At 32.3% G+C, this 13,625-nt stretch overlaps 2 protein-coding genes and 1 pseudogene across 2 annotated transcripts in view; 2 read left to right on the top strand and 1 right to left on the bottom strand.

Annotated features, from left to right (window-relative positions):
- On the bottom strand, window positions 1,456–4,028 carry LOC107644736 (annotated as a pseudogene).
- LOC107644735 (probable ribosomal protein S11, mitochondrial) lies at window positions 6,268–7,892 on the top strand. The gene is made up of 2 exons (XM_016348662.2): window positions 6,268–6,447; window positions 6,833–7,892. Exons 1-2 carry the CDS (start codon window positions 6,333–6,335, stop codon window positions 7,651–7,653), a joined length of 936 nt encoding a protein of 311 aa, XP_016204148.1. The 5' UTR covers window positions 6,268–6,332; the 3' UTR covers window positions 7,654–7,892.
- Window positions 10,363–13,625, top strand: part of LOC107644733 (K(+) efflux antiporter 5) — a 6,191-nt gene continuing 2,928 nt past the window's right edge. Inside the window, exons 1-10 of the mRNA XM_016348661.2 lie at window positions 10,363–10,820; window positions 11,362–11,405; window positions 11,938–12,005; window positions 12,112–12,196; window positions 12,332–12,393; window positions 12,673–12,748; window positions 12,891–12,965; window positions 13,078–13,149; window positions 13,341–13,424; window positions 13,524–13,592. Coding sequence (XP_016204147.1) covers window positions 10,589–10,820; window positions 11,362–11,405; window positions 11,938–12,005; window positions 12,112–12,196; window positions 12,332–12,393; window positions 12,673–12,748; window positions 12,891–12,965; window positions 13,078–13,149; window positions 13,341–13,424; window positions 13,524–13,592 — 867 coding nt within the window. The 5' untranslated portion in view covers window positions 10,363–10,588. The remainder of the gene's footprint in view (window positions 10,821–11,361; window positions 11,406–11,937; window positions 12,006–12,111; window positions 12,197–12,331; window positions 12,394–12,672; window positions 12,749–12,890; window positions 12,966–13,077; window positions 13,150–13,340; window positions 13,425–13,523; window positions 13,593–13,625) is intronic.

Here is a 13,625-nt window from a genome sequence, read left to right as displayed (position 1 = left end):
TTCTTTATTTGAAGTCGTTTTTTAAAAATCCTAAAACTAATTTCCCTTTTATTTATCTTTATTTAGTTTAAGCTCCCCCCCCTCTTTGGGTATCTCTGACTGTTCCTCTCATCAATGTTCTCACCCACCACCAACAGCACTGTACTAATAAATTGATAAATATTTTATTTCTTTTTAAATAAGTGATACTATATTTAAAATTATGAAAATTGTCACCAAGTGTCACCTTAAAATAACCGCCAAACAGAGATGTGGCGTATATGTAGGCTGGGTTTGGTAAAGCTTTTGCTTTTTTAAAAGTAGCTTATGAAAGCTGTCTTTTAAAAGATAGCTTTTTAAAAGATGCAGTACTTGCGTTTGGTAAAATCAAATTAAAAATTACTTTTAATAAGTACAAGCACCACAATTGTGTTTGGTAAAACAGGCTTTTAAAAGTTAAAAAAATTATAATAAACATGTTTATAACAAAAAATAATTTCTTTTTTCAAATTTTTTTAAAATTTATATAATATTTTAAAATAAAATAATGTTAAAATAAAAAATTCATAATAAACATAAATATAATAAATAAATTCTTTTATTTTTTAACTTTAAAATTTTATATAAGTATCATAAAATTTTATTTTATCCTAAACATCATTACTAAAAATACTAAGTTACCTAAATCCAATGTTAGTATTGGGTACGTTCATTGTCCACCTATATATATTGGCTCACCTTTACAGATCACAAAAAATAGGACACTTATCTCAAATAAACTACTCTTATAATTATATATCTATATTTACATATGTATATACATATTGTTATTATAATTTTGACTAATGTTCATGCAAAGAAAATTTTATGATTGGTTTTCATAAACCAGATCAACCTTTTCCCGTTTCAAAGAACAGAGAAAAACAAACATAATAGATCTACTGAAAAAATACAAAATTAACGCAAAAAAAATAACATAAATAGATAGAAGTTCATACCTAATATGTGATAGAGATGTATTTGTATTGAAATTTGTGAAGATTAGGTTGAAAAATAAAAAATATATGAAGATTGTGTTAGAATTTGTGAAAGTTAGGATGAGAAGTTAGAAATATACGAGGATTTTAATGGCAATATAATAGCGAAAAATATGTGCGGGAAAATGAAAAAAATTTGGTAAGCATAAGCTAGCTTTGAAAAGCTCCCTCCTAGGTGCTTTCAAAAGCACCCCTAACTTTTAAAAGCCGTAAGCATAAGCATTTGGGCTTTTTAATTTACCAAACGCAAAATGAGGTGCTTGTGCACAAGCACCTCTTAAAAAAGCTTTACCAAACCCAGTCTTAGTGAGTTAATGGTCAAATTTCTTGTATCTTGATAGAATGATGTGTTTGAATAATGGTGGGTAAATCCAAATCAAAAGGTTCAGGAATTGATTTCAAGGGTTGCTTGCAACACATGCAAACCGCCGCACATGCATTTGTATATGACCTACCACCGGTACCTACTTCTTTTATTTTTTCTCAAAGATTTCATATCCGTACAACACATAGATATAGATATAGTGTCCCTACATCCTAGATTATAAATTGAGTTCCGTTGCTACAAATTTAAGAGACATAAAGTCATATATAGAACATATTCCAAGTGCATCACATTAAATTTAAACTAGCTACATCCAAATTATACTAAGAACAAGTCCTACAACCAAGTATATAATCCAATTTTGATTGGACAAATGGTTTGAAGAAGACGGTGGAGGAGGAGGAGGCAGTGATGGTGGTGGAGGGGGAGGAGATGGGGGAGGAGGTGATGGTGATGGTGGTGGTGGAGGAGGATGAGAAGGAGGTGGAGGTGATGGTGATGGTGGTGGGGGAGAATGATAATGTGGAGGTGGAGGTGGAGGAGGAGGCTCATCATGATGAGGAGGATGTGGTGGCGGCGACGGTGGTGGTGGAGGAGAATCATCATGAGGAGGAACAGGATGTGGCGGAGGAGACGGCGGCGGAGGCGGGGTTTGGCAGAAATTATAACCATACCAAGTGTCATTGGGAATGAAAGTGTTGAAATTGAAAGTAACATGGTGTTCTAAGTGTTGGGAATAGATTTGGACAGTTTGAGGCATCCAACCCTTAAAATTGGAACCACATCTTCTTAGGTATGCAAAACATATGTTTTGTGTGCATGGACCCTCTCTATGGAATGTGTCTGAGGCACATTGTCCAAATGTCTCTGATATTGGATAACCATCCAATCTTGGTGCAAATACCTGATCCAAAGAAACATACAAAATGGAATACTTTGAAATCACTCCAGCTTTGTTAACTAATTAAATGTATACATACATGTACAAATTTTCATGTTTTGAGGTTTTTTATCACTTTGAATATGTTCATTACACCTAATCACTCATGAAGCTTAATTAACTCATTAATAATCAATGTTCATACTAGTACTAGAAATGGCTTCAAAAACCAACAAGCATTTACTATTTAGTGTTGAATTGTATTATTTGTACATTCCACTAGGAGGTAGTTTATTGATATCAAACTCAATCTAAAGATGGAAAACGAAAATTCAAAGTTAAAGTGGAGTTAAATACCAAAATTCAAAGGCCAAAGAATGAGTGTGAATGAAGTTGATAAAGAGTTTAATATTTGAAATTTAAAAAAATAAAATAAAATCTCTTTCCTTGCTTTTGGTCTACCCTACCAAAACAGAGGAAATAGACCACTTTTCTGCCAAAAGTGAGCAATAGTGCTCTAAGTTAGATACTCTAAGTTTCCAACAGTTCCATTAGCTATTAGTGTAGCAAGCTTCTAGCCAAAGTTCCTATTTATTAAAAAATTTAATTTTGATATTCTATCGGTGTAAGTAGTTTTACATGTACATTTAATAATATAACACCACATCAATAAAAATAATTACCTTCTCATATTGATCGCATAAACGATAAAAAAAAAACAGATTTTTGGATATTTTTGTGGTAAGTTTTAATACCATATCTAAATTCAAAAGTTTAAATAAATAAAAAATATTCATATAAATAATTATATTTTTAATACGGTAAAAACATATTTTCCTTTAGTAATTGAGTTTGGGTTCTTCGGAAACATTGCTATAACCACATGACATTTTTCTTTTCCAAAATAAAATAAATTAGTAAAGTTAGCATGTAATGAGCAACATATATAACACTGAATACCCATGATTCTGAGTTCAATTTCTATTGTTCATACCTTATTATACCTCCTAAAGCAATATATAACTGAATATTTTAATAAAAATCCAATCTTTTAGCAGATTAAAATAAAATGAAGGGAAAAAAGGGAAAACCTGGTTGCCATGAGCATCTCCAAAGACAATACTAATCTGATCTGTAGTAAACTTTGGTGAAGAACAACTTGTATTTATTGTTCAAGTAAGAACAATTCTTTGCACTCCTCATCTATCCACACAAATAAATAACATTTAATTAATACATAGGAAATAACAAAAAAGAAGTCCTTTTTTGTTAATAAAACTTATATTTTTTTTATTATTTTATTGGATTCCATGAAAACCCAATTATCTGAATATAGCCAACACTGAAAGAATCATCAGCAGCATGAGGAATAGTTTTGGACTCAGAGACTGAAAGTGCCAATCCAAAGGCAAAGAAGAGAAACAGAACAAGACGAGGAACAACAACAACTTCTAGTTTTTCCAAATTTTTTTATCTTTTTATTTTAATTTTATTGGGTTCCATGAAAACCCAGTTACCTGAATATAGCCAACACTGAAAGAATCATCAGCAGCATGAGGAATAGTTTTGGACTCAGAGACTGAAAGTGCCAATCCAAAGGCAAAGAAGAGAAACAGAACAAGACGAGGAACAACAACAACTTCTTTCATATTCATCTTTTCCGATGAATAGGGTTGTTGTTGAGAGGAATTATAAAAGAAAATGGGATATGGTATGGGTTTGCATGCACAAAACTCAATGCATCTCCTTTAATAATGCAAATACAAAAGCTGAAACATTGTCCAATGAACAAAGGGCAAATGTGACATTATCATTCTATAGCTTGTCAATTACTTACTCTTATTATTCATTATGATTTATGAATAAGTCTTGTGTTAGCCGTACATTTAGCATCTAAGCTAAAGTTTTTTACTTTTTACTTATTTGATACTACATACTAGGGTGAGCACGGTTCGGATTTATGATAAAATTAGAATCGAATCGATCAAAATATAATTGGTTAGGTTTGATTTGGATTTGCATTTTTTTGTACATATATTTAAATTAAACCAAACCAATTAAGAATAGATTAGTTCGGTTCGGGTAATTGGGTACCTGATGACTTTAAAATTCATAAAAAAAAACAAATTTTTATCTTAAAAATTCAACCAGTAATAAACATGTAACATCAATAGAAATAATCTAAACATATTAAATACCAAATATATTAAAAACTAAACTCATTAAAATCCAAACATATTAATAATGAATAATTATTGTCTAATGAAAAATCATATATATTTTTTTATTTTTTATATTTAATTAATATATGATCGGGTTCGCGGGTTGGCTCGGGTTCCACACCCCAAAATCGATACACAAACCAATCACTAACAAAAGCTATCGGTTTGGTTTGAGTTGGACTCAATTATCCATTAATTTCAGAACTAATTTAATTGGTTCAGTTCAGGTTCGAACGGGTAATCAGGTATCCGCTACCCGTGCTCACCCCTATTTACTTTCTGCGTTCTGCGTGTTGCACGAGCCATATCTGTTGTTAAATATCTTTTTTTTATTTAAATAGTTTTGCAATAAATTAATGTTTTTTTATGTCATAAAAGAAATTCAAACTCTGGTTAACAAAAGTTATGAATTTATTTGCTTTTTGAAAGTTTTGTTATTATTTGTTAATTAAATAGTAGAGCAATAAAAAATGAAGTAGGTTTCTAGATATGATAATCTTTACAGCATGAAAAATGTCTTTTTATTGTTGGACCTAGAAATAAACTACACCAACCGTGAAAATAACTAATATTATATGTAAGGTCATTTTCTATTCATCAGATATTTGAAATATAATTACCCTTTAGCCATACTATATGTCTAACTCGTGATTTCATCATTTGAACCGAATTTCATATACATCGCTTGTTGAAAAGAAGGGACACACATAAATGGTAGAAGCCATACACGTAGCCATACTTTAAGACTTTAATTATATGAAAGAAGCAGAAAAAATCTCATTCCATCATGTACACTATTATAGCCCCTTATTAATACCTATTAATGCTCATTGAAAACCATACTATCGACATTATCGACATTATATTACTATTTTAGCATTTTATTTTATTAAGAACAAAAATAGTATTTATATACTAAAATTAACTATTAAAATTAGTTATTATATATTTTATATAAATATATAATTTAATTTATTTTAAATATATATTTTATATATATTCTACACTAATAATTAATTTTTATTACTAATTTTAGTATATATTTAACATAATTACGCCTAAAAATGACAAAAGGACATGCCATTAATTGACAAGAACTATGAAAAAACTACATCACAACTAAAATTTTACTTAAGTTATTATTTTGGTTCATAAAATAAACTCATCACTATATATATAGTTCTAACATAAATTAAACTCATCACTCAAATATAAGATTATTTACTTGGTTGTCAAGTTGGACTGAGGGTTCATTTCTTAAAAGAGGCAGAGGCAGTTGGCATTGGTAAAAGCCTCAAGACTCATGAATGGAGTAGAAGAATTTTTTGGGTGCTACAAAATGTCATCTTGTTTGAACTTTGAAGGGGAATCATTTACATAATTCGATGAAGAACACTAACTTCAAGAACATAAAAAGAGTTGACATGGGCTTGAATCATTAGACATTAAATATTGTTAAATATTTAAATGAAGTGTCTTAGCAGTCGTAATTTATTTCTGGGTGTACAAATAAGTATTTACCTAAAATAATTAGAAAATTTTAATTTTTATTTAAAATGTTCTAAATTAAAAATTAATTTTAATTATTTCTTAATCTATATACTACTATTATTTATTTATTTATTTTTTGGACATGATGTGAATCGGGCAAATCCGGCCCACACCCGAAAGGTTACTTCTATTTAAATTGGACACTATACTTATTTTTATTTTTTTGGACACGATACTTATTCAAAAAGCCCAAAATGAGATGGTTGGGCCTAAGAATCACGTAAAACGGGTATGGGACCCGACCCGACCCAAAACACAGTGAGATGGAGCTGTGGTTGAGTGTGAGTGAGCTAGAAAGAAAAACTAAGAAAAAATTCTGAAAACCCTAATCTTTGATCATGTATCGTTATCTCTCTTCAATTTGCCATGTCCGTGGATCTTCTCTCTTCGCACCCAAACCTTCACGGTCTGTTATCTCTGCCTTCTTCTCAAGACCGTTGCAAAACCACATCGGTAATTTCCTGGTTCTCTGTTTTGCTTTCAATTTTTAACCCATCCATGGATTAGGGCATTTCGATCTTATTGGTTAGAAATTTTGCTTATTGATTAGTGGTTTAGGGTGAGTGTTCTGGTTGGTTGGTGAATTGTGTGTTTGGAAGTTTATAACCTGAGTTGTTTGATATGGATTTGTGGAAAACGTTATGGTTATTGTGTTTTTAGGTGAAGTTTCAATTGTTATTTGTTATTGTCGAATTGGAATGCTCAAATGGTTGCAAATTGAAAATGGATGTCTTGGATCAGTTTCACCGTTTCAAAATTTGCAAGTGAAGGTTTAGTTTTTAGGGTAGTCACTAGTCATGAGTGTAATGGGGTCTTATTCGAAATTTTAATGCTGCAGAGCATGTTAGAGGATTTTCAACTGGTGAATCGGATCCTAATCGTCCCTTTTCGATGCGGGATAGATTAAATGAAAACTCGAGAGGTGGGAATGAAACTTTACCGGAGGCCATCCGGGATAGGGTGATGTGGAACACGAGTGGAAGTGGTGCTGGGAATGAGAGGAGTTTCAACCGTCAACCGGATAATCTTCCTTTTTTCATGCAGAATGGAGAGAACTCAAACTCAAGAGGTGCCAGTTATGCTCAGAATAGGAGGGGTTTTGGCCGGGATTCGGGTACTCGTCCTTTTTTTATGCGGGATAGGGAGAATCTAAATGTAAGCAATGAGAATGATGGTGGGACTGAGACTGAGAAGAGTTCCAGGCCTATGGATTTTGTGAGAGGGGTTATAGATGAAGATGGCCAGGATCATCTTCAGGTTTACAGTAATCAATTTGAGAAAGACGCCGATTTTGTTCATATAAAGATGCTGCGGAACAACACGTTTGTTACCGTAACAGATTCTAAAGGGAACATAAAGCTTAGCGGCTCTGTTGGTTCCGTGAAAGAGATGAAATCAGGGCAGAAGCTTGCTAGGTATGCTGCTGAGGCAACTTCAGAGGTTGTCGGGCGAAGGGCAAGGGGTTTGGGGTTGAAAGCTGTTGTTATGAAAGTGAACGGATTTACTCATTTCAGGAGAAAAAGGCAAGCAATAATGAGCTGGTTGGAGGGTTTTTTGGATTCTCGAGCGGACAAGAGTAGAAATCCGGTTGTTCACATTGAAGATACCACTAGAAAGCCTCATAATGGTTGTCGACTCCCAAAGAAACGACGAATTTAGATTCGGTTAGTTTGATGGCTCAATAAAGAGTTTTTGTAGCAGTATGGGAAATGTTTTGTTGTTGTTCTCTTTATGTTGTTGATGGGCTATATCATTCTCAATTGAAGGTTATGGATCTGTTACTTGTTGATCTGTCTTTCTAGTTTCTACCATTCCTTAGTTTTTACATGTGTGATTACATGACACCATATTTTGCATAATTCAGATTGATGAAAAGTTAACATGACTCTTTTTGGTAACCAGACTTTCTTTGATGATACTGTTGAAGCCATGTTATTTCTAACATTGAAATGCCAAGTTTGATTCATGAAAGTTCCACCAAAATTTTTACTTTTGAACCTTGGGGTGCAAGCAATAATTATGAATGGTTAGGTGACTACTCAACTAGATGTTGGCATTTTTCAAAGAAAATTTGAAGCTTAACAATGATTATCTATTTATCAAGCCTTGCAGTTAGAAGGAAAAGGACTTTAATGTTGATGGGTATGCAAAAAAGCATGATCATATCAAGTTATATATATTTATCATTGTCTGTCAAGTAATATATTCAATGCAGTATGTAGTTATCAACAAAAACGATGTGACAAATCTTATACGGGGTGGAAGTATTTCTAGTTTTGAACATCTTAGTCCTCGCTCGAAAGAAAGCAACAACGTGAAAAGTTTGACAATCATGATAACCTCAAAGGAAACTGAAAGGTAGCGTTTGGTAGAAAGACAAAGACGGAAAGACTGAGACTGAGAGACAGAGACTAATAAGAGATAAGGATTGAAATAAATCTCAGTATTCTGTTTGGTGCAAAATGGGAGACAGGAATTGAAACAAGAATGAAACTCTAATTTAATTTGCACAAAGGGTAAAATTGGAATTAATTAATTGAAATGAAAGTATTTTAGGTATAAAATGTTATTAAAGTTTCAGTCTCTATCTCTAAAAATTTCAGTCTCCTGTGTCCCTACTTTTTGGAGGTACTGAAATACTGAAATTTTAGAGACAGAGACAGAAATTTTAGTACCAATCTCTAAACTAACAAACACAATACTAAGTCTCAGTCTCTCAGTCTCTGTCTCAGTACCTCAAAACAAACGCTCAGAAAGAGATGCCTTGTCAAAACTTTGGACTATATATTTTAGAGACTTTAATTTTGATGCACTGACAATGTAAAATGTTTTACATAGTCGTGTAATCATATCTGTTTCACGTAAATGTGAACGGTAGTTATTTTTATTGATGTAGCATTACAAAATTGGATGCATGTGTAAAAATACATCAAAATTAAATTCTATTTTATATTCCCTTTACTTTTATTTAATGGCAATTGTACTAGTTTCTTCTAATTTATTGATGCACAAAACATGCAAATTTCGTAAGATTAGAAACAATGAAATAAATGAAAAATTAAGTATAGTTGACTTGATAATGGGAAGCACAGTTTACACTAGTTAATTTTAGTGTGTGATGCTAAGTTCTGTGACATTAAGTTGTAACATGATTTTCTTAGAATATTACAAAGATAAAGGGTGTCAAATACTAGTAGATCTATACCTTCCTTTCTTTTGAAAGCAAAAGGATATCAAAATTGAAAATTAGTCCAAAAGTGAGGGAAAAAAGAAAGAGAAAAGAGACGCAACCACCACAATCACAATAGAGTAGAATATGAATATATGCAAACAAAAAGCATACTTTTCCAACTTCCTACTAAACCTACGTTAGTTGGCAATTGAGAAAGGAAAACTACCAAACTAAATTAATGAAGGGAGAAAATAATACCTTACCTATTAAAAACACAAAAAGAAGTATATAATTCCAATTTCCAAACAGCTAAGGAGAGGATTATTATTGACAAATATCCTTCTTTTCGGGATAAATAAAGACCCGAGTTCAAAATTTTGAAACATATTTTTGTGGAAAAAAATAAAAATAAAAACATATAGGATTCATATATTATTATACGTTGAACAAGTCCGTGAACTACTTTGTTGAATTAAATATTTCGTAATGGTCATACATACTACATTAAAAAAAGTGACGTTTTGGACATGGCATCATTTTGATCTTTGGAGAGTCATGAATAAATTTTGAGATTTATTTTTTATTTTTTTATTTTTTTTTACCAAAGATAAGAGAGTCAAACCCACAATATCTTAATTGAGTATGGAGAGACTATGCCATTTAAACTATAACTCATTGGCATAAATTTTGAGATTTTGCTTATTTCGACAATAACTTTTTATATATAAAAAAATTTTCAAATATACTAATACACTGGTGTTTCAATAAATGCTAAACAATTGATGTTTATATAATTAAACAAACTAAAAATTCTAGTTAATTTTGTTAAATATTTAAATTTAGGCCAAAATTTTAGGTTCATGAACACAAACATCAAATCAAAATTATGACAGAGTGAAGAGAATACCGATCAAAGGAATTGAATTATTCTGTCAAACTAATTTCATTTCCAATTATTTTTATTTTGTAATTTTTAACTATCCATTTAATATATTTTTCTTTAATTTGGGGTGGAAAAGTTTAATTATTGATGCATTATTATGTGTGGAATTATTATTATTACAGTGATGATAATTAGATAGTCCAATGTAGAATTAGTGAACATTAATTAGTTACACACGAAAATGCGTCGCAAATTACAGAAAAGTCCCTCTCAACTCTAACAAATTAAAATACATCAAAATTCCAAAAAAGAAAAAAGAAAATAATAATGGGAATGCAACTAACTTGAAGAAACCACCATCTCTCTCAACTCCGAAGAAGAACAACAAAGAAAGAAACTTTCAATATCATTTACTCTCAGCATTCATTTCCCCATTTTCCTTCTCTATTTCACTTCTCACTCTTTTTTCTTTGTAATCGAAATTCCCGGGAAAACCGCAAAGCTCGAAGCTTTCGCAGCTCGCAGTAACGACGAAGGAGATGGTGATTTTTGGCCCCAAGAAATGGGGGATTTTTGGGTTGTGGTGTTGCGTTCTCCTTCTCGCGATCTGTGCTAGGGTTTGTTCGCCAGTCAGATCCGACAAGGAAACAAGGGAGAGGTTCTACGGGAACATGCCCAACTCTTCTGCCCCTGAATCCAACGATGGAACCATAGCCAAGATGTTTGATCGCGTTCTCGAGAAGGAGTTCTCTGAGAATGAACAACCTGAAGGTTTTTATCTTATTTCTTGTTTCTCTGATTTTGCATTTAAAGTTTTTCTTTCGGTTTGTCTTCCGAGAAATTAGCTTTATGGGGTAGTTAAAGTTTGCAACTTTGCTAGTGTTTTGGTGTTGGTCGTTGGGTTTTGGAGTTCTGAAATATTGAAAACAGTTGCTTGTGGAATCAGCTGAATTTGCAAATAATAAATGGTGTATTGTTGGAAGAGGGTGTCTTTGGAATTTTGCATAGAAGAAAATGTGGTAAGCTTGAGAAGCTCCTTGGTAGTTTTTAGTGCATTGGAGTTGGAAAAAGAGCTAAGCATGTGCAGTGGAGATAGGAGTGTGTTGATGAATTTAGCTGTTCTTTGCTCAGTTTTAGTGGATTCCTGGTGGGGTGCTAAATCTTTGAGCTCTTTAGGTTGCATTAACGTTGTAATAGTGTGTACATCTGATGGATCATGATAAATTGCAAAGTTTGAACCAGAATAGTATTGCCCCAAGTTTGTGAAATCACCAGTGATGGTATTCTCATACTTCTTTTCCATCTTTGACAGGAAATGATAAGAGCAGCTTCAATAGCAGTGTAGCTGATCAACAGGTAGATCTGATACTGTGGTCTTTAATAGTTATGTTAAAGTGGATTTTGTTTAGCTGCAAACAAAAATGTTGTTTCTTTATGTATAAAAAGATGCCAAAATATATACTTGTCAACATCAAATAATATTATAGAACAGAAATGAACCTGCATTGGGGATCTCTATTTTCTCTTTTAAATTCTCAAACGTTCAATCGGTTGTATGAAAATTCATCACTTTGATTAAGGAGTGATGGACTGCTCATGCTATTTATAAATGTTAAGATAATGTCTTTCATTCTATTTAGGGTATTTTCTATTCCTCTATTATATTATATGCATGCATAACTCCACTGTTGATGTTTCTGATTTCTCCTATTTTTTGTCTTGATGAAGCCCTCAAATATTTTAGTCTATTGCCGATAACTACTACTTCTTGCTCTTGGATTATTTTCATAGTTTAATTTCTGCTTGAGCTGCTCTTTCTATTAGGATTATTCCAAAGTTATTTTCTTTATATAAGTATCATTTTTTACAATCTGGTCTTGTTTTGTAGGCTGTGTTGGAGACTGTAGCTAAAATTACTCATGATAAAACAAAGAAAAATGATACACATGAGGGAAAGTATGGTCTTTTTTCCCCTGTTACAACTTACAATAGATAGCTACATGTTATATCCTTCATTTACCCAGTAATTCTCTTATCATCTTTTAATGATTATTTGTTGCAGTTCCACAAGACCATTTCAGCTTCAAGATGTATTCTCCCTCGAGAATGAAGATTCTGAAGACGTGACAACCTTGATTGACAAAAAGGTGCACAATTTTTTTTTCGGATGCATAAAAGGTGCACTATAGTATCATGTGAAGCCTCAATGATTGCTCTTTATTGTGCTGATAACTATTTTGTTTTGTGTTTCCTGCTTACATGTTTATGCCACTTCATGGCAGGACAATGTCTTTGTGATGTCAAACAAGAAATCCAAATATCCTGTGCTTCAAGTGGATTTGAGGTTGATATCTACTATGACTTTATTATTTTAAACTGTGGTTACCTTTCAGTAAATCCTAGTAATTTATATTATCAATGGATATGCATTGGATTTCAGAGGCTAGCAGATTTCAGGAAATTATATTTCCTTTTTCTTCCCTTATTTGTGATACCCTTATTGATGATAAGTTGAACATATTATGTGCTCATACCTATCTTTTTTTATAATTTTTGAAATCCTTTTATCTGGTTTTCCTATTTATTTTCTATCATGATGTGTGATCGTTGTTCATTCATGCAGGCTAATATCGGATTTAGTGGTTCTCATAGTTTCTGCAGCCATTGGTGGAATTATCTTTTCCTGTTTGGGACAACCGGTTTGTAACTGTTACTATTACTCATTGTGGCATTTTGTGACTTCTATGCAATTTCATTGACAATAAGTGGTTTTTTTTAGTGGTCTTCTGCAATAAGTTATGTTGATTATTGGATTTCATCTGCTTTTCTTTATGTATTTAGGTTATTGTGGGCTACCTTCTTGCTGGCTCCCTTATTGGACCAGGAGGTTTGAAATTCATTAGTGAAATGGTACAGGTATGTTGTTCTCAACAACTCACTATCATTTTTGCTTAAGCAAGTTGTGTCCTGTAATTTTTTGTCAATCGTTTTGCACTGGATAAACCTTTTCTCCTCACATTTTATATAGGTTGAAACTGTTGCACAATTTGGGGTTGTATTTCTTCTCTTTGCATTGGGTCTGGAGTTTTCCTTGGCAAAGGTTTGCTATTCATGTCTTATTGATAGTATTTCACATATTTTGACCCTAGGTTATCTCAACTCAACTCGTGATTTTAAGATTAAAATGGAAATATTGTTATCCTTGCCAAAGGCTATCAATTAGGGGTTGCAAAATATTGATAAATTTTCATTTTCTAAAGAGCAGCTGTTCTGAAATTTGTATCCATGCAGTTAAAAGCTGTTGGACCTGTTGCTGTTTTAGGAGGTCTTCTTCAAATTGCTATTTTCATGGTTCTTTGTGGCATTCTTTCCAAGGTATGGTGCTGAGGGTATATGTTATGGTCTTCAATAGAATTAAGGATTTATGGTTGAGTAGAGATGGGTTCTGAACATCATTTTCCACTTGATTTGCAGATATTTGGAGCCAAATTGTCTGAAGGTGTTTTCGTTGGCTCATTTCTCTCCATGTCATCAACAGCAGTGGTATGTTTTCCCTGTTTCTCCAAACAAAAAAAC

This window comes from Arachis ipaensis, chromosome B05, assembly GCF_000816755.2.
Source record: "Arachis ipaensis cultivar K30076 chromosome B05, Araip1.1, whole genome shotgun sequence".
NCBI lineage: Eukaryota > Viridiplantae > Streptophyta > Magnoliopsida > Fabales > Fabaceae > Arachis > Arachis ipaensis.
This window is presented reverse-complemented; position numbering and strand designations above follow the sequence as displayed.

Coding starts and splice junctions, on each gene's coding strand:
- LOC107644735 (XM_016348662.2), top strand. CDS start 6,333: ATGTATCGTTATCTCTCTTCAATTTGCCATGTCCGTGGATCTTCTCTC. Junction 6,448..6,832: donor ACCGTTGCAAAACCACATCG/GTAATTTCCTGG, acceptor TTAATGCTGCAG/AGCATGTTAGAGGATTTTCA.